General features: G+C 38.4%; 1 protein-coding gene across 1 annotated transcript; it reads left to right on the top strand.

The window, feature by feature from the left end:
- Window positions 1-1,002: 1,002 nt before the first annotated feature.
- scamp2 (secretory carrier membrane protein 2) lies at window positions 1,003-16,176 on the top strand. The gene is made up of 9 exons (XM_061035954.1): window positions 1,003-1,171; window positions 6,389-6,457; window positions 6,786-6,872; window positions 8,288-8,399; window positions 8,827-8,955; window positions 10,312-10,471; window positions 10,679-10,780; window positions 13,326-13,443; window positions 13,959-16,176. The coding sequence occupies exons 1-9, from the start codon at window positions 1,115-1,117 to the stop codon at window positions 14,106-14,108; spliced, it is 984 nt and encodes a 327-aa protein (XP_060891937.1). The 5' UTR covers window positions 1,003-1,114; the 3' UTR covers window positions 14,109-16,176.
- The last annotated feature ends 3,406 nt before the right edge of the window (window positions 16,177-19,582 follow it).

Here is a 19,582-nt window from a genome sequence, read left to right on the forward strand (position 1 = left end):
TTTTCTATATCAATTTGTAACAGTTGTACCTCGAGTTATAACTTCGTTCCTGGCATTGAATCCTGATGTAATTAACATGTTGTAAATAAAGTAAAAAAAATGAAAAAATAAAAAAATTGTTAATATCCTACACGGTCTAGATATCTATGATTAAATTGCTTAAATATATGAATTACATAATACGGGGCAGTTTTTATTATATCTAACTTCCTTTTAAACTGTAAAGATACTTATATAAGCGCTTATATTTGATGATATTATTATTATTATATTAATAGGCTATTATTATATTATTATTATTATATTATTGACATATGGATAAAATAAAAACTAAACATTTATTGAATTTTCTCAACCGTAGGCTACCTTTATTAACGTACTAAAAAACAAATAGTGATGTCTATAGACTTGTAAGAGGCAGAACTTTTTATTTTTCTTCCTTTTTTGTTCGGAATAAAGTTGCATCAATATATTCTTACTTTTAGACGAGCTCAGTTAAGCTCTTAAGTCTTAAAAAATTTGCATCTTAATTCGACCCCCCCCCCCCCCTGAATATGAAATGCCCTCATCTGTCACGACTTTTTAACACAAGTTTTCGTAGACTTTAAAAAAAATTCCCATGGGAAATCGAGGAAAAATGTCTCATAGACTAAACGGTTCTCTTTATAATGTGTAAACTTCCCTTACGTGTAAATTACGGTCCCTGTTGTATGTTATAGGCTAATGAGTAATTAATAAATACATTTAAGGGTTTTCAATGAAGCTTCACCTTTATTCCTGATAAAATACTAGTTCCCATCGCGTAGCATAAACATTAAGGGGACCCTTATATATTTACATTTTTTAAACTAATAAAGTAGTACGCTTGATAATCATGATCTCATGATAATTCACAGAGCCGAAAGCCACAGGTGGCGCGCTTTCCTTCCTTTACGTGGTACGTCACAACTGAACACGTCACAACTAAACACGTCACAGCCCAGGTGGTTGAGAGCGCATGCGCCGTAAACTTCATTCGAGGAAGTAACAGGGGAGACAACTCTTAACGACAGCGGAGAGTTTGCTGTTTATTCCCTGTTTCAGAGAGGACCAAACAGCGCGCAGTCATTTCAAAATGTCGGGATATGATAGCAACCCCTTCGCAGAGCCCGTGGCAGACAACCCTTTTAATGTAAGTTTACTGGTTAAGCTTTTATTGAGACACTTTCGGGGCTTTGGTGCTGACATATCATTCGTTAAAAGGTAGCCAACACGCCAGGAAACTAGTTGGGTGGATGTGGGGGAGGGATCTTTTCTTGCTCTCTTGAAAACCATTTGGCAAATACAGCATGATTGGCAAGTGTACAGCCAATCAGCGGGCTTGTTTGAGAAAGGGGCGGGGTATCCTGCAGGCTTAGTTGCAGGAAGTTAAACTGTAGCCAACTAGGAATGTGTGTCAGACCGTTTTAAGCTACTTTGCATCTGTTTCTATTCTTCTTTAGATTGGTTTGTTTTATTATTGGCAGTTCATACTAAGTTTGGTCGGTTTTATATAATTTTAGAGTCGTGTAATATCTCCTAGATTACACAAAGACCCTGAATTTCTGCCCACTTAAACTCCATTGGTGCTGCTTGTTTACACTTCAGAGAGACTTTGCAAACTAAAGGATGTGACCTGGAAGTCTCCTCAGTTTATACAGAGCCCTGTAGCTTGAACGTGATTGTTTATGAAATGTATTAAAGTATAGATAACTTTCTTTGATAAAAGCTATGATATCTAGTGTTGGAAGTAGGACCCCTCACATGCGTTGTCTGCGAGCTAAAGGTGTTGCAGATGAAGGTGTTTCTTTGCGTGCATTTGTTAGTGCAATCCAAATTTAATGATCAATGGGATGTGTTTTTATATCATCATGTCTTTGAACATGGGTGCATTGTGGACTTTCCAAAACTGAGAAAGTTGCATTCAGTGTATTATCGCTAATAGTTTTTTTCTATATTGAATGTTGTTCTTTCATTACGTTTGGGGAAAAAATAAACAGATGCATAGTCACAGAGGCAGCTAAATACGTTTACTTCCTTATGTCAAAAGCTCCTAAACAATCTTTGTCCTGAATTTTTTTTTGACCTAAAATAAAAGCTACTATCTATATTTGTTCAACCTTTCCTAGCTGTTAAATTGCCACTGATACAGTCAAATGAAGAATAACATTATCCAACTACAGATTATCCTCTTCTATTCCCTTTGTAGTCGTTGGAAACCCCATCACACTCCAGATGTATATTTTATACTTTTACACAGAAGTCATCAAGTTGTAGAGTTTCTTCATCTCCTCTGTCTTATTCTTTAGTACGAAAGAAAGTAACTTTTCTAACATGCATAACTCTGTCTTTATTACCTTTAGTTTGTGTTACACACATGACATTTTAGTCACAAGGACCCTCCTCTGTAACCTGGGAAGATGTCTACATACATTAATGAGCATGCAGACTTCATAATATGTGAAGCTGCCCACTAAGCAGCCGAGACACACAGATGTGAGTGCCTTTAATAGGGTTAGGGTTAGGGTTAACCCACCACTGTAAAAGATGAGATCTAAGTGAAGTCTGCATGCCATAATATTTTAATTCAGTATGCACATTGTGAATCAGATATTTTAAACTCAGGATTGTCTCATTTGTCAAGTCCAAAAGTAGAGATGTCTGCAAACCGTTTGAAGGGCGAAACAAGCAATTCATCGCTCAAGAGTAACCAGGGTTCACATGCTGTAAAACATTTGTATTAGGCTACACTACATCTCAAAGTCAAATATATGAAAACAGATTTAGGTGACGTTATGATGAAGTCAGTTTTACAGTTGCTCAGAGTCACACTTTATTGTGTCAGGTGCACAATGGCAGTGACGTGAGTGTAGAGTACACCTGACCTCTGTTTGTTTGCTGGGTGTGGAGGTGGCTGAATAAATAACCTAGCAGCAACTGGAATATGTTATCTATGCTGTAGTGTAGCACTGTCACACTATTGTATTCATAAAAAGCATGCACTGTGAGATTTAAATAACTATGAGGTGCCAAAGTTTGAAATAATTTCTATGAATCAACACTGGAAAAAAATAGCAAAAATAAACCATTTCTGAACCTTAAAGATAAACATTATGTCCTTTAGGTAATTATCTAGTGTTTGATATTGTACTTCGTTCTCAGCACTGTAGAGCTGTAATATTCAATATGAGGAGGTGACTAAATATGAAATTGTTTCATCAGCCACACCTCGACGATCAACGGTTATCACAGTAAGTCCTGTTTCCTGTTATGAAGACTTTAAGTCTGATTAGCATGCTGTTTTTATCCAAAATTTATTTTACCACTCTTTCAGGTTAAAGCTTAATGAACTTTCCACCTGATCAAAATAGAACTTAAAATCAATATTAATGCTGAAGACGTGCTGTAGTTTGTGTCTTCTCTCCACACCCCTTCACTTTAAACATCATGTCCTCTTGTTTTGGCCTGTCCCAGTTTAGTCCTCATTTCAGGGAGGCTTAGTGGTTTGGGTCGTCAATTTGGTTAGAGCTTGAATTTAAATCCATTTCTGTTTGTAATGTGTCATCACAAGAAGCCTCTCAGTTGTGACTCATCAGATCTTTTTCCTGCTGTTACATGGTGATACAAGGTAAACACATTTTACATGATGCACATTTAGAATTCTTTATTTGACAACTTTTACAGACATTTCTTCTGTTGTTTAAAACCTCCACTGAAAACAGGTTTTTGAAAGCATCATCACTCTTAAATCTGCAGTAAACAAATCATCCAAAAGACGATGTCAGAAGTTGTTTTTTTCCCAGTATTTGTTTTATTTAGTTACTTTTTTGCCTCTTAAAAAAAAGTCGTAATGAAGGAGTGAACCGCAGCATCATACCTCCCTGTGTTTCCTGCTGGGAATGATGACAGGTGTGTCAAAGCAGATAAGTGAATAAGGTCACAGTTTTAATCACATGGTCAATTAGTGAAGTCAAGTTTGTCAACTGAAGTTTATGTAATTCCTTACACACCTTTTAAAAAAAGAAATTGACCCAGATTATAGAAAATATTCTGACAGTTGTTGTCAAAATCTCAGAAAAATCCTACATTTCCCATATCCCATCTGCTGCCCCTCCTTTGAGATCTGCACAGATGGCCGATGAATGTTTATCTGGGCTATGGCTTTATATTCAGTAAGGATGAATCCACTGAGTATTTTCTCATTTAATGATCAAATATTTGGTCTGTGAGGTTTATGAAAATGTGTTATATAAATATCTCAAGACAAGAACTACAACAACATTTAGTTTACTATCAGAAAAGTAGAAAAAAACACACTTGAGAAGCTTGAACCAGCAAATAATCCAACATTTTATTTGACAAAGGAATAAAAAGGTTGTAAATAGTTCAGACAATTTACGTATTTGCACTTGAACCACTTTTTTCACAGCTTCAAAATAGACAACATAGTATAACGTACAGTATCTACATTTCAAATCTTGCAGAGTATAAGTGCGTCTACACTGTTGGTTTTCCAAAGGTACTACTAAGAGTCGGGGAAATTCTTGAATATATCAGGATCTTTATTTGTATTGCAGACTTTGATTATCGGGGAATTTAAAAAATGCTCGGAGGAATTCAGCCTCCCTGTTTCTCTGAGAACATCAGAGGTCATTTGGTAAATACCACAACATGAGAAAGATGTGCTTCACTCTTGATTCTTCTGATATTATTTTTCTCAATATTTATTATTTCTGTAGAACATGTGCAGCATTAACTAAACTAAGGCCTGATGGGATTCTTCAAAGGTCTTCTTTTGTCATTAAAAAAGTAAAAAAAAAAGATATATTTACTTTATAATGATAGAAAAGGGACTCAAAACATTCATTATCAAATTGCTCCGACTGTTTCCGTCCTAAATTGACACATTTATTGTATTAAATGATTTGTAGAAGGTTTCCTCAACAAAAGCTAGGATGTCAGTTGTTGCAAAAGTGCCAAATAATTACTGCTTTAAAGTTTAAAAAGTCAGGAAGGGTCAAAGGATCACCTGGATTAAGTCAGGGAATGTTCATGAAAGTTCATGGCATTCAGCAGGGCCACAGCCTTGCAGAATTAGATTTTTTTTTTGTCCTAAACTTCTAAGGCAGACAGACTGACCTCCCATGTAAGATAGAAATGTACAATGATTCCTTCTGTCCTGGTTCAGATATTTGAGTCCATTAATGTTTACTAAGGTTGACCTCTTTAGAAATAAGTCTTTCCCAGGTAATTATTAATCAAGACTTGTACAGGAATAATAGCGATTCTGTACTTCATTTGATGACTTGGTCAAGGAAGGCAGTGCCGGAATTGGATGGTTTGGGGTTGCTTGTTTTGTTTTTTTTTACCTTCAGTGATTCAGATAATAAAAATGTCTTAGAAGTGAAGAGTTGGAGCCAAAAAGTTGTTTTAGTTTTAATTTTTAGGTTTTGTTTATTGACATTAACTTTGCAATGAAACGTGTTATCTTATCAGTCATGATTTGAGTTTGATTATTAATGAACGTCGACTGCTTGGAGTGGGAGGACGGTGCATATAAACACTTGCCCCCAGCTTTATAGGCAGGAGACTGCAGGACCTATCAAGTTTGATTAAGTATTAGTCATTTGGGCCGACTGTGTTCTCAGGTATGGAGCTCTACAGTTTAGACCACTAGTTAAGCACCAAAGTGTTGGCGTTACATTAGTCTGGACGCATGGTGACGCACCAGCTCTTCATTATCTCTAGTACACTAAGACCAAATCTTCAGTTTGATGTGTGGATCTTGGGAAATTAACAATTGAAAATTCAAAAGAAAAGTTTTGTCTCGTTAGTTGCTTTCCTGCAGATCCACCAGAAAAGAGGGTAGGATTGCTCTATCATGTAGGAAAGACAAACTGCAGTAAATGTTTGTTTGTGTTTTCAGAAGTTGGATATCAAGACTCAATGCCATAGATCACCCCTCAGTTCTTTCAGCTATTACACTTACCTGGCAATAAATGCTGTCCTGTATCTGCAATGCTCCTTTACAACCCCGCCACTCAACCCCTCTATAGGCTGGTCTAATGATAAGAGACTCACCTTGCACTTGGGCAGCTTCAATGCCCCCCCCTCTTTATTCAGTTAATCCAATCCTGATTGCCATTGTGGCTTTAAACAAGACAACACACCTCTACTTAATCCAGCAGCTCTGACCTTTCTGTGACCAGAGACATCAAATACTTCCTAGAGATCAACCAAGTTTAATGAAGGTCAAGCACTTTAAATTGGATACAGAAGTCTCAGTTGATCCAATTTATGCGGATAGACTGTAGCTGTTGTGATGGAGTGACCTATAATGATGATTGACGCCTGTTTGGTTGTTTTGCAGGACCCTTCAGTCACACAGGTGACCAACTCCAGTGTAACACCAGTCAACCAGTACAGCCCATTCCCCAAAGTAAGACACCTGAAACATACGTTATCTTGTTTTTTCTCTTCCTCTCAGTGGTTATCTTTAGTTTGGTTCCGCCCAATTGTTTTATCTCCTCATACTCCTTTTCACCTCTTGCTCTTATTGGACCTGGTTTTCCACACTTTTCTTCTCCTCTTCCTTGCTTACCGTCTCCTTTTCTTTTCCTTCTTCCTTCTTCCTTCCTCCTTCCTCTTTTATTTCCTCGTCCTCTGTCATCCTCATGTCTCTGTCTTTCGTTCTCATCCTTCTTAATTTCCTCACAATCACTCACTACCATCTTTCTCTTCTTATTGTTTTTTTTTTTTTTTTTCAGGATGGTTTAGCCACTCAAACCACTCCAGCCGCCCCCTCTCCTTATCAGCCTGCTGTGTTACAGCCGTCTACAGAGCCCAGTCCACAGGTGAGTCACATATAACTGGATATGTCACACTCTCTCTCTCTCTCTACCACTTATCTGCCAAAGCTGAAAAACTACCACATGAAGTAAAATGGAGAAAAGTGTTTCTCTGAATGCTGTTTTCAGTATCATGTATTAAAGCAGCTCTGTTATTTTTCACGTTTGGTTCAGTTTAATGCTCCTGTTAGCTGCAAAATATGGACCATAAAAAAACACATATGATACTTGTACAATAATACGATTACCCTACGTAAAATAGAAGTCCTAAGCACCCAATATTGGGTTATTTTTTGTGTATAATTCCCCAAATTGCAGGGAACTCTTGCAGGCAATTTTGCCAATGTCTTTGTGAATCTTAGACAGTGTTCTCTAATTCACACCCGGCAATGTTTTCTTACAAATGTGACTGAAGATCTAAAGTTTTATTTAAAGTTTTAGTACTTTTTAATACTATCGATCATTAAAATAACGCAAATTGTTTCATTTTAAAACACATTGAATTAAAAAGTACCTTTTAGTATTCATAATATTGGAGATCTTACTACTTAGCCTGCTTTTATACAACTGTATGTTGGTCATTTTGACGCTGTCTTTGGAGCCTGTTGTTAAACAAATGTTCACTTCTAAAAGGCAGAAACAGACAAACTGCAGGTTGTCTTTCAGATATCTGGAGACACAATGTACAGCATGCTGTTTCCCTCAGGGCGCCTGACTGCATTTTAAGACCGTCATGTTTACTTAGGAGTTGTTCACTTAGACATGAGATGAAGATTAGAGAGCCCAACAACATTTAACACAGCACGCAAAGTCAAGCAGAATTGAACTTTTATCCAACCATTCCCTCATGTTACTCGTGGAGATGTAATATCTAATACTAACTGGATGGCTAAAGAGCAAGTGGTCCAACCCAGTACTCGTTATAAGAGGTCGTTTGGTTGCTACACAAACATCGACTCAGTTTGCACAATATTATCATGTGCCTCCTTGTTCACCCGGTAACCTCATCAATATTCATGAATAGCATTACAGATCACCCGTGTCCTTTGTTTTTCTGCCGAGTAAGACATCAACTATGAATATGTATGTTCTGCTTTACAAACAGGACTGTGACCTTAAAAAAAAAAAAAGTAGTACATCTTGATAAACCCTTGTCGACACCTGTGAAATGCTCAGAATGGCTGTTGCAGTCTACGTGTACTATAGATGTTTTGTGTAAAATATCATGCAGCCTTATATGTGTCCTTAATATCTGGCATTTCTGACCTCCAGACTCTTTACAGCCCAGTTGCATCTCTACACTTTATTCTTAATGTTAAACCTCTGAGAGTTGTCTGCGCTATTGTCACAAACAATAATGATACATTCCTGTACGTTCGCTGTGTTTGTTGAGTAAAGTGTTTCCGACTCTCTACTTGCAGGCGACTGCTGCTGTGGCTCAGGCCAATCTGCTGAGGCAGCAGGAGGAGCTGGAGAGAAAAGCTGCCGAGCTGGACCGCAGAGAGCAGGCGCTGCAGACTAGAGGCTCCTCAGGTCATTAAAGATGAAAAAAGAAAAAAAAAAAAAAAACACTCCTCTGCAGCACTAGCAGAATCTGCACAACCTACTGAGACAGGAAAAACAATATGCAATGTGTGCGTTGTGTTTCAGAGAGAGGAATATCAAACATACTTGCACACAGGAATATTTTAGTGAATTGGTTATAATCCCTTTTCCAGCTGTTAATGCATGCACTTTAAAAAGCATGTTTGTCATATATTATAGCGGAATATTAAACTTGTGATTCATCTTGCACATGTGTTTTATTTAAATATGGTTTTAGATTTATACATTTGACATGGTTTCTATCTTTATGCCTGGTTAATGTTGACATGATTTGAAAGTGTGAAACATTTAAAAGTCAACTGGTCCAGCATATCTTCCTTCCTAACAGGTTAGATGTTGTCTCTTGTACATACAGGTAAAGAGAACAACTGGCCTCCACTTCCAAAGAGCTTCCCCATCAAGCCATGTTTCTATCAGGACTTCTCAGAGGACATCCCCCCAGAGTCTCAGAGAGTCTGCAAGATGATGTACTACCTCTGGATGCGTAAGTTACTTTAAAAAGTTTGTTTGTTTTTTTTTTATCCCCAAAGTGTGGTTAATAATAATAAATTAGATTTATATAGCGCTTTTCTAAATACTCAAAGACGCTGGTTGTATGCAGTATTTGGTCTGCGATTAGAGCTCAAAGAAATTGGCTTTCTGAAACTGACATTGGTTCTTAGGTCAGAGCTTCTGTCCTAAAAAAAGTAGCTGAATTATGTGGCATGCCTGACCCCATCTGCAGTGGTGTATAGCCTAGTTTCTGTGCTGCTACGCCAACCGGTTTCTCAATAAAGAGGCCGAGCTGACTGGCATTTCCTGTGGCTTATACACTTATTATGATTGATGACTCTCTGTTATTATTGACAAGTACCTCATGCAACATCGCTTAAAAAAAATCTTCAACTAGTGGCGCCTGTAGCCTAGCGATTAGTGCGCATTCTGCATCTACGGAGGCATAGTCCTCAAAGCTGGCTGCCTGGGTTCAAATCCGACCTGTGGCTCCTTTCCCCGCATGTCATTCCCCACTCTCTCTCTCTTTCCGGTTTCCAAATCTATCCACTGTCCTATCTCTAAAATACCGAACTATCCCTTTAAAATGATGTGAGCATGTATACATCAGGGCTGAATTATAAACACAAATTCAAATATGATACAGTTTCTTTATGTTATCAGGTTTGTAGACGTTTTTGTTTGACCATTTTACCTTCTCTGTACAGATAATGGCAGTCAGTACAGCACTCATCAAATAGTATTTAAAAAAATTGTGACATTTTTATCAAACCTACATTTTTCTTAATTTAGGGATTTGGGCTAATGCTAATAAATGCTAAATATAACATTTATCCAACAAATTATCCAATAGGAACAGGAAGACACAAGGCATAAAAAGAAACACTTTAAAAGATGTTTAACCAAAGAAATAAGCATAAAAAGTGAAGGACCATTCAGTGCTGTGTTTATCCACTCAATGCAATATGTGTCACAACACCACCATGGTACCTATCACCTTGTTTTTCTAGGTTACACCACTACCTGCTGATGATGTAGATTATGTAACAACTCTTTTTTTGCTTCATTTACTTACACCCTGACCTTTGTAGTTTTACAAATATACACCTTATCAACGTAATTCTCTAGGATTAAACAGTAGCTGATCTGTGAGATTTACATCATCTTGTTATTATTCCATCTCTTAATGTATTAAAAGTTGTGCTTAACACCAAATAACAAAATGTTGTCATGTTCATTAGTATTTACAACAGATTGGTGTGAAGGTGTTTTGGTTTACCACAGACAGGAGGATGTCATTTGTTGTAGCTCTATCATCATTGACACTCGTCTCTCAATGTTCCTTCAGTCAACTGTGTGGCTCTGTTCCTGAACCTGTTGGCGTGTTTGGCTTCCTTCATCACTGATGCGAATCACGGTGTTGATTTTGGCCTCTCCATTCTCTGGCTCATCCTCTTCGCTCCCTGCTCCTTCCTCTGCTGGTACCGGCCCGTCTACAAGGCCTTCAAGTGAGTCTCCTCTCATAAAGGACGTTGTATAGCTGTTTGTGTGGCCTTAGCAACTTCTCTGTTTATTCATTTAGTTGACTTTGATAAGTATAATGCTACTTAAATGTGTTTGTGGGTTCTCCGCTTAGTCATGTATTTGGCTTCTAGTTCATATTTATTGTCTCCTTTGGTTCCCTTACTGACCGAGGCTTGATTTCTTCTTTTCAGGACGGACAGCTCCTTCAGCTTCTTCTTCTTCTTCTTTGTGTTTTTCTGCCAAGTTGTGATCTTCATCATCCAGTCTGTAGGCATCCCCAACTGGGGCAACAGGTGAGTCGAACACCGAGCGTTTCATTCTGACATTTGGAGGGATAATGTAATGAAGGGCAAATAGTTTGGATTGTGTTCTCGTTGACAGTTTTGGTCTCAGAACTCAGAGTTTAGTAGGGAGATTGTTGTCAAGGATATGTTAAATTCAAATGTGTGATGAACCCCAAAGTTTAGGCAGAAAGTTGGCATGATGTTAAAGTTACACTTCCAAGGTTTTTTAATGTGTAGAATCAGCCCTGAAATGTGTTACTCTGATTCATAAACAAGACGTTTGGATAATTAAGATTTTGTTTAGTTAGGTCGTACCCCATGTACGGAGGATGTTGTCTGCCAAGCGGGCGGCCTGAGTTCAAGTCCGACCTGTGGCTCCTTTCCCGCATGTTATTTCCTGCCCCCTCACGATTTCCTACTCTATCCACTGTCCTATCAAATAAAGGCAAAAAGCCCCAAAATAAATCTTTTTAAAAAACAAAAAACGTTTTGCACATTTCTAGAATTAATAATTGAGATTCATAAAGACTGAATGAGAAGTCATTTTACTTGCATCTTAATTGGTGCATTATTAATAAAAATAATAGCTTATCTTAACATATATCCATCCATTATCTGTACTACTCTCGGGGGGGGGGAGGGGGGGCTGGAGCTGTTCCCAGGTGTCATTGGGCTAGAGTCAGGGTACACCCTCACAGGGCTTATCTCAGCATGTTACATTTTCTGCCCAAAATCCTTTTTATTTAAATTTCTCAATATAGTGACAAACAAGGGTTAATGACACTGACAAATAAGGCATGATTCTGAAGCAGTGTGTCAGTAAACCCAAACCCACCCACCTCAGGTCAGAACTAAACCGGGCCGTAGGGCACACACTCACTCAGATATTTATAGCAATAACAGACAGACAGTCAGAAGAATAAATGTGAAAAGAGAGTGATAATTAAAGAGATAGGAGTAAATAAATAATAATACAAAAAAAAAAAAAAAAGTAAGGCAGAGGTAGGGAGGGGGGGTTGAGTTGCAGCTTACACAGAGAAGTGTAGGAGTTACAATTTAGTCTTGTGTGATTCCAGGGATAAATTAAGGGAGTGAACAAATAACAGGAAGTGGTTCCAGGAGTTTTGGAATATCTTAGCAGAGCCTTTAACTTAAGTTATCTGAACATGCTCAAAACAAATAAAACGCGAATCAACTGGAGGCAGTTTTCACATTTATTTGAAGAAGGGCTCAGTTTCTTTGTGGTTTCTATGCATTCACTTTTTAATTCAGAATTTTAATCAGCCGTCCCACATCTTTTCTCTTTTTCTAATTTTCTGCAATCTTTCAACTCTGACAGAAACTTTTCATCCTTCAGCTTCTACTCTGCTGCCGCTTTGTCTGCTGGTAATGCTGTAAGTTTCTGCTGCTCACAGTCTGCTACCTTCGTCTCTCTCTCTCTCTCTCTCTCTCTCTCTCTCTCTCTTTCTTTCTGCGTCCAGCTAAAATGACTTTCAGTTAAACACAACACACAGATTTTTGACATGACATGATTTGGAAGCAAACATTTGATCATTTAATCGTTTGTAATAACTTATACAACACCTTATTCAAACAGCTCCATAAATGTTCAATCATGGGCGCAGATGGCCTAGCAGTTAGGTCGTGCCCCATGTACTGACGGTGTAGTCCTCCAAGCAGGCGGACCAGGTTCAAGTCCGACCTGTGGCTACTTTCCCGAATGTCATTCCCCTCTCTCTCTCTCTCCCTGGTTGCTTACTATATCCACTGTCCTATCCAATCAAGACAAGCCGTGACAAAAAACTCTTCAACAAATAGGTAAATAAATGTTCAATCAAGGGCGCACATCTTGGTTGCTCTGGGAAACGCCTCAGTGGCGCTTGAACGTGCCCCACATCAGATAAGTGGGTTGAATTGGCCTGTCCTGAATCACGTTGGATGGAAATCTAACCAGCCTTTGGGTGATGTGCACTTTCATTCAATTGAAGTTGGGAAAAATCTTTGATTTCCAAATGGCACAATCCAGAATGACCCTTGTGCAAATGGCTCTTTATTACCCCCCCTTTGCCTTTCATAATGAAACCCCTCATCTCATCACGGCACTTTGCATAAAGTCAAAACAGATAGTTAATGGACTCCTTCCTGTTCCGTAGCTCTTAAACTGCAGATGGGATGCAAATCAGAAAGCAGCACAATTTGAATGTCATACTTTGACGATAACCAATGTACTCCTAGGTAATAATACGATCATATTACCACACTTTATAGTTTATTTCATTTGATCTTTACAGCATGCATTTATATTGAAATAACGCCATATTTCATGGTTTTAATAATGTGAAAGAAGCTGTTTTTAAGAACGTAAAGTCTGCCTCTTCTTCTTGTATCTTCTTGGCATTTCCCCGTTTCTTTAACATATCCTCCTCTCTCTTCATAACCCAGCTATTACTCAGAGTTAATGTGCCTGCAAACTCGAAATGTTTCATGCTGTGTAATTAATGTTGTTTTTAAGACGCCTTAAAAAAAAACACTTACGGATGTTTGTTTGCTCCAGTGGCTGGATCGCTGCCTTCTCTAATTTCCGTACCAACCATGCAGTGGGAGCCATCATGATCATAGTGGCCATCCTCTTCACCTTCTGCGCTGTGCTGTCCGTCATCCTGCTCAAGATGGTCAGTATTGTTTACCTGTTGTTCAATTTGTGGGATAGCTTTTGTGTCCTTTGGTCAATAGTTGGTTTAACGTGTCAATGGGAATTTAGTTTTAATCTGAGTCTCTTGACTTCAGTGTAGAAAGTTTTACAAAAAATGAATAAACATGACAGAGCTTCCATTGAATCCCATTGGGTATAATTTCTCATTTCTGAATATACTGAAAAAACAACAGTGGAGCCGCTTACCTCCGTTTGGTAGTGGAGTGGTCTCTGAAGCGTTTACAGACACACTTGTGAGGGACGCGTTTCGTCAGGCAACCCGACGGTTGCCGACACAACAAGGAAGCTCTTACCTATTTTCTATCCCAGCACACCTGTGCAGTACTTTAACGCCCTGACCAAGGCCATGAGGCTGGAACACTTCAGCGTTTTCCACTCTTTTTCTTAGCAGATATTGTTCAAACGGCAGGTATCAAGACATATCACAATAGTGAACATTTGAACAACCTTATTTATCATCTCTTTCTCTTTTAGGTCCACCAAATGTACCGCCGGACCGGGGCCAGTTTCCAGAAGGCCCAGCAGGAGTTCTCACAGGGCGTCTTCACCAATAAAACCTTCCAGACAGCGGCAGCCGGAGCAGCGTCCACTGCTGCCCAGGGAGCGTTCCAGGGGAACAACTAGTTATCAACGGAGCCAAGCTGAACCCCATTTAACAGGTCAAGGTCTATATGTTGTCAGGTCTGAATAATAAATGAAAACAAAGCTTGATGAATCAGGAAGGTAAGAGTCAGTGTAGTGAGTCTGGAAAGCAGCCTCTACCCTTTTCAATGTTAATTATAACCTCATGATGTATAGACTTTGAGCTGGGTAAGGCTACGTTATTAGCCTCCCTCCTTTCACCCCCTTAAACAATGCGCGTCTAATTCCCCACGGTAACTTGCAGAGTCGCTCCATCGGGCTCTATGTGGTGCATCTGCATTAAGACGAGTGCATTCTGGGCGGGGAGAGTGTGAATGAAGTTGACTGACTGCTCTGTCAGTGTGTCCTTGCTTTGTACATTTTTACTTTTTGGCATTGCTCTTCAGTGTAATATGTGACTGTGCAGATGTGTGTGTGTGTTGAGTGTGTGTGTACATGCATGCTGATCACATGTATAAATGTGGGTGTAGTATGGCCGTCTCTGTCCACATCTGACTGTGGACTCTGATTCTGTAATATAAATGAGAAGTGTTTCTGTTTGTCATTGATTGGCATTTCTTCTGTCTCAGATGCCTTTCTCTTTGTTGTTGAACATATTTTGGCAAAAGAAAAAAATCATGTAATAGTAAAAAAAAAGTAACTGTAAAAAGTGTTTGTTGTAATCCAATCACTCTGGCCTTTGATCCTGGATTTAACTGTTACTGTCGCTAATGATTTAAACCTTTGTTCAATTATGCAATAAGAAGAAAATACCCACAATTCTCAGACGAGCCCGCCCTCAAATCACTGACAGATAGTAATACTGTGTTGACACTTTTTAAAACCTGTGCCTTCAGACTTTCTGACACAAAATCTTTGCAAAGATCTCTCAGTAAATTACATTTTGAAATCTGAATGTTCTGTTGGGGATATTTTACGTTTTTGCTTATTGCTTATACATTAGAACAGAAAAGTTTCAGTCAAACTTAAATTTTTCCTCTTAGTTGAACAGAGAAGGAGTGCAGATAGCCTAGCCGTTATGTTGCGCGCCCCATGTACAGTACGGAGGCTATAGCCGTCGTTGCAGCGGTTGTGGGTTCGAATCCGACCTCGTCCCTTTACTGCATTTCGTCCCCCCACTCTCTCCTCCCAACATTTCCTGTCTCTCTCCGGCTGTCCTATCCAACAAAAGGCAAAAAAATAACTACAAAAAAAAAAGAGAATATCAGACGTCACTTCTGGACCGCTTTTTTTGTCAAAAGCGTTTAAAACAATACAAGCAGCTTTAACAGCATGTTTCATAAATGCCTTGTTAAAGACTTATATCTAAGGAAACCAAAGCATTACCGCCTTCTGCTAAATGAAAACAGTTCAGACAGTTTACTGTAACAAGCTTATTCCCTTCTCATTTTACTATCAACAGTAAATAAACTAGTTTATTTTTAATGAAGAAGATCTGAAACAATATTTAACATGTTTGATTCTTTAGAAACCATCATTTTCATTGTCACATGTCAAGGTGATGAATGTTGGTTTGACAGTCACAGGTATGACAGGAGAAACAGCTGAATCCCACATTGCCTCATGTGAATGATTATTTCTGTCGTGTAAAGTTGCCATAAAACCAACCCAAATTTGAAGGGAACCAGTTCTCAATGCTACCTGCATGGAGCTAACGTTTTCACATTTCCTTATTAATGAGTCTATTCTCAAAAACCTCCTTCCTCCTCTCTGAGACGACCAACAGCCTTTAAATTATTGGATGTGTATTTTCTGTGATTTCTTGTATCAGAAAAAGTGCATATTTGTGTTTATTTGATGTCCTTTTTTTAACATCAGCAAAATGATAGCATTTCCTTAAAAAAAAACAATTGTGGGCTCAAGATTAGTTTTGAAATGTAACCAACAGTGGTCTCATTTAAAGGTTTGAGCTTACATCCATTGTACACATTCTCATACATGATTTTTATGAAGTCAGACATCTCTGAATGCATTGTTTCAGGAGATCATAAGCCAGTGCCTTTTGTATTTCAATGATAAATATAGCATCTAATAAAATGCTTTGCTTTCATTCGATGCTTTCATTGTATTCTTTCTACTTTTAAAAACCTTTTTTTCATTGGGATATTTCTGAGTATGCAGGGGAGTAGAGATACAGATGAGGATGTTCCTAGGGACTAATTTCCAAGTCGATTGAACAGAAAATTTTGATTCAGACTGATAAGGTAAGAAAACACAGAAGACATTTCAAATCGAGCACGATATATAGTAGTTACAGGGAATCTAACGTGCAGTCATTGTGATGAGCTGCGACACATTCCAGAGCGGGTTCACGTCATCAGCGGGTAAAATATGTCAAATTGGTTTCCGAGTGTGGCTAACGTTAGTACAGTTCTTGCAGGCTGAGGTCCAGATGTCTGGGCTAAACGTAGTTCTGCATTTCTCTGGGTGATAGGCCAGTTTAGCTTGATGGCCTATAAACAACTTTATATAAATTTTATAAAAAATAAAAAATAAAACCCTGACAAAAACCGGCTGCTCCTTCGAGATGTCCTTTGTCCACTCCACTGTGCTTCTTAACATAAGAGCAAGGAGAGAAGGCCCATTAACCTGAGTTAATTTAATTTTTAAAGTTTAAGACAAAAACTTAAACTTCAGTTATAAATTTGAGGTTTTTCTGTATTTAAATTATTTTTTTACAAAGTGACATAGCTACCACCCTGTAACAATCTAACTCCATAACTTCACAGATGATTTTTTTGTTGCGTAAGATGGTTTCACATCCATTGCATTTGTTTTCCTGATGTGTTGTTGATTTGCTGAGGTGTTACTGAGATGATATTCCTGCCAGAACATTTATATTCAATCAAACAAAAGCTGGACAAATCAAAGCCACATACTGGACAACTGCTCAAGGCCATTTTCTCATCTTTGATAGTCTGTCCTGTCAGTTTCTTTTTCCTTTTTATTCCAAGCAGGACAGAGGAGACGGAGGCGCTGAGACACAGAGTGGAGAGGAGGGGATGACCTTTGTGACCGCTCTGTGTCTGCACTGACCCAGACAGTCTGTGGGGAATCTGCAACGGAACCCAAACTGCTGCTTTCACTATCTTTCTGTCCGTCATTGTGCCCGTGTTTCCCTTCCTCCAGGCTCTATCTGTCACTCTGTCTGCAGAATAACAGCAACCACCTCCCATCAGACACCACCATCAACAACTGGGTCATTCAGGCCCATGACCGGGGCAGACCAAAGAACTTTTAGACTCTTCTCTACAACCTAAAAGTAAGGGACAGACCCACATTTATTCATACTGTAGGGGTGGAAATCCAAGAGTAACATGAGATATACATTCCTTACATTTTTGTCATAGATGCCACCTTTAGGATTCATAAAGTATTGACACTGTGAGTCAAATTGGCAGCGAAATCTTTTTAGAGCTTTGTATTTTTGTGTAAATAAAATATCAATATTTAACACTAGCGATTTGATCATTTAATTACACAAGTCAGGATGCCGTATCACTATTTTGTCCCGCCTCTCGCCTCAATTAATGTTTCCTTTTTAAAAGTTTGACCTAGGACTAGTGGAGAGATTCTATAGCTCACCTGGCCTGGGAACACCTCAGGATCCCAAGTAGGGCAGAGTTTTGGATGAAAGATGAAAGATGAATGCCACTATAAAAATGTCTAGTTTTTTTAATAAACAGAGACAGGGAGTTGATCTTTGTGGATTACCTTGGATTCAAACCTGGGGTTGAATCTTTGAGGAAAAACAGCCTCTTGTTCATGGAGTGCACAACCTAACCACCAGGCCAATGGCACCCCAGAAATGAGAAGGCTTGAAGAGGTCAAAAAGGTCCACAATAGCTTGTGGCCTTAATCCGGGTTGTGATGGAGTAAATACCATCACAAAACTTCAAATACAGTTTAATACTGTAGTGTTTGGGGATATGAGTTCACAGCTAAGTACAACGCTACATCATAATAATAATAATAATAATTTATACTTTATTGATCCCGCGAGGGGAAATTCGTTTTTTAACTAGCTTTAGAACTGTCAAAGATGAAGCTTTTACAGCCAGTTTTAAAATAAAATAACAGTTCATGATCAGAAAGTATTTATTTGGTGCTGTAAACTATTCATATAGTCAAAGCAGAACATTTTGTTAAAAAGGTATACTAAAAAAAAAAAAAAAGAAGGTGATTAGAACCAACAATGTGTTATCACGTCAGATGACCAGCAGATGGCGCCATATTTAAATACAGTTTTCTTGAGACTGTGGCATTGGGACCAAATGATGTCACCTGCTACATGTTTGAAAAATTAACAAAAAATTATGATAGCTCCTGGATTTAAAAACAAAGAAAAGAGAGTTAGGTGTCATTTAAAAGAAAATAATAGGAACATGATCAGGAACAATGTACCAATCTGTGCTTTTTTTTACATCCTCCAAACAGCTTCTTCAAAGTTGATGCTTTCGTCGATGTTTTTACTCTTTGTTCTTTCCAGTAAAAATAAAAAAGCACATTCAGTCAGGTCTGACACATTTCTCAACACTCACCTTCAGAGGTGTTAGAGCTTACATCATCCACTAACTTGTGGTGATTTGGGAGCCTCGTTGCTCACCACTAGAGGGCAGCATGACTGAGATGTTGGTCGTCTGTGAAACGAAGTGCTGACTCACTGTCAGAAACCTGCAGCAAAAGAAAAACAGTATGAGGTATGCTGCTCATGCTGCTAATGTTGGATGTTACACTATCTCTTAGACGCACAGATAAGTAGAGCAGGTAATTAAAGGAAGGTAAACAAGGCATAACATACATTATTTATTAACCATTTGACTTTGTTCTTATTTGAATTCAAGAAAAACCTATTTTTTAGTTATTTATGTGACCACCTAAATAAGCCTGTTGGAGTATTTAGCTGTGTAGAAAGAGACTAATATAAAACAGTAAATTAAATTCTGACTCTCAGAAGATGCTCTAAATTAAGGTTATTTATTACCATCTACATGATTGTAAACTGTTTAAATTGGAAAAATCTGACAGAATACAATCTTACATTCTCAGCTGTACCCTGCCTTGTGTTAAATCAGTGATAATTACAATAAAAGAAAGGTTGAGGCTGAATCATGAGGCCTTACTGAAGTGGATGTGGACCTCGTTATTATCCCCTCAGTGTGGTGCTGACAGTTTGTGCTGAGACGCCCTCTGCTAAACTGTGAAAAGTGGCAAGCTCAAGGTTAGCCAGGATGGAAACTGAATGAGGAACAATCCTCTCAGAACATAACAAAAAGGCTCTTTAAAGGCTGCTCTGTATTCTCCTTCTCTGCATTTATCAGTGTGGCCTGATGGGTGTGTGCCTGTGTGTGTTTGAGCTTTGGAGAAAATGTGCTTTAATCTTATACAGATTATTTTAATAAGTCCCCCACATTCACAGCTCAAAACCCACTGAATTCAAACATCATGTGAATCCT

The sequence above is a fragment of the Labrus mixtus genome, chromosome 4 (assembly GCF_963584025.1).
Source record: "Labrus mixtus chromosome 4, fLabMix1.1, whole genome shotgun sequence".
Lineage (NCBI taxonomy): Eukaryota > Metazoa > Chordata > Actinopteri > Labriformes > Labridae > Labrus > Labrus mixtus.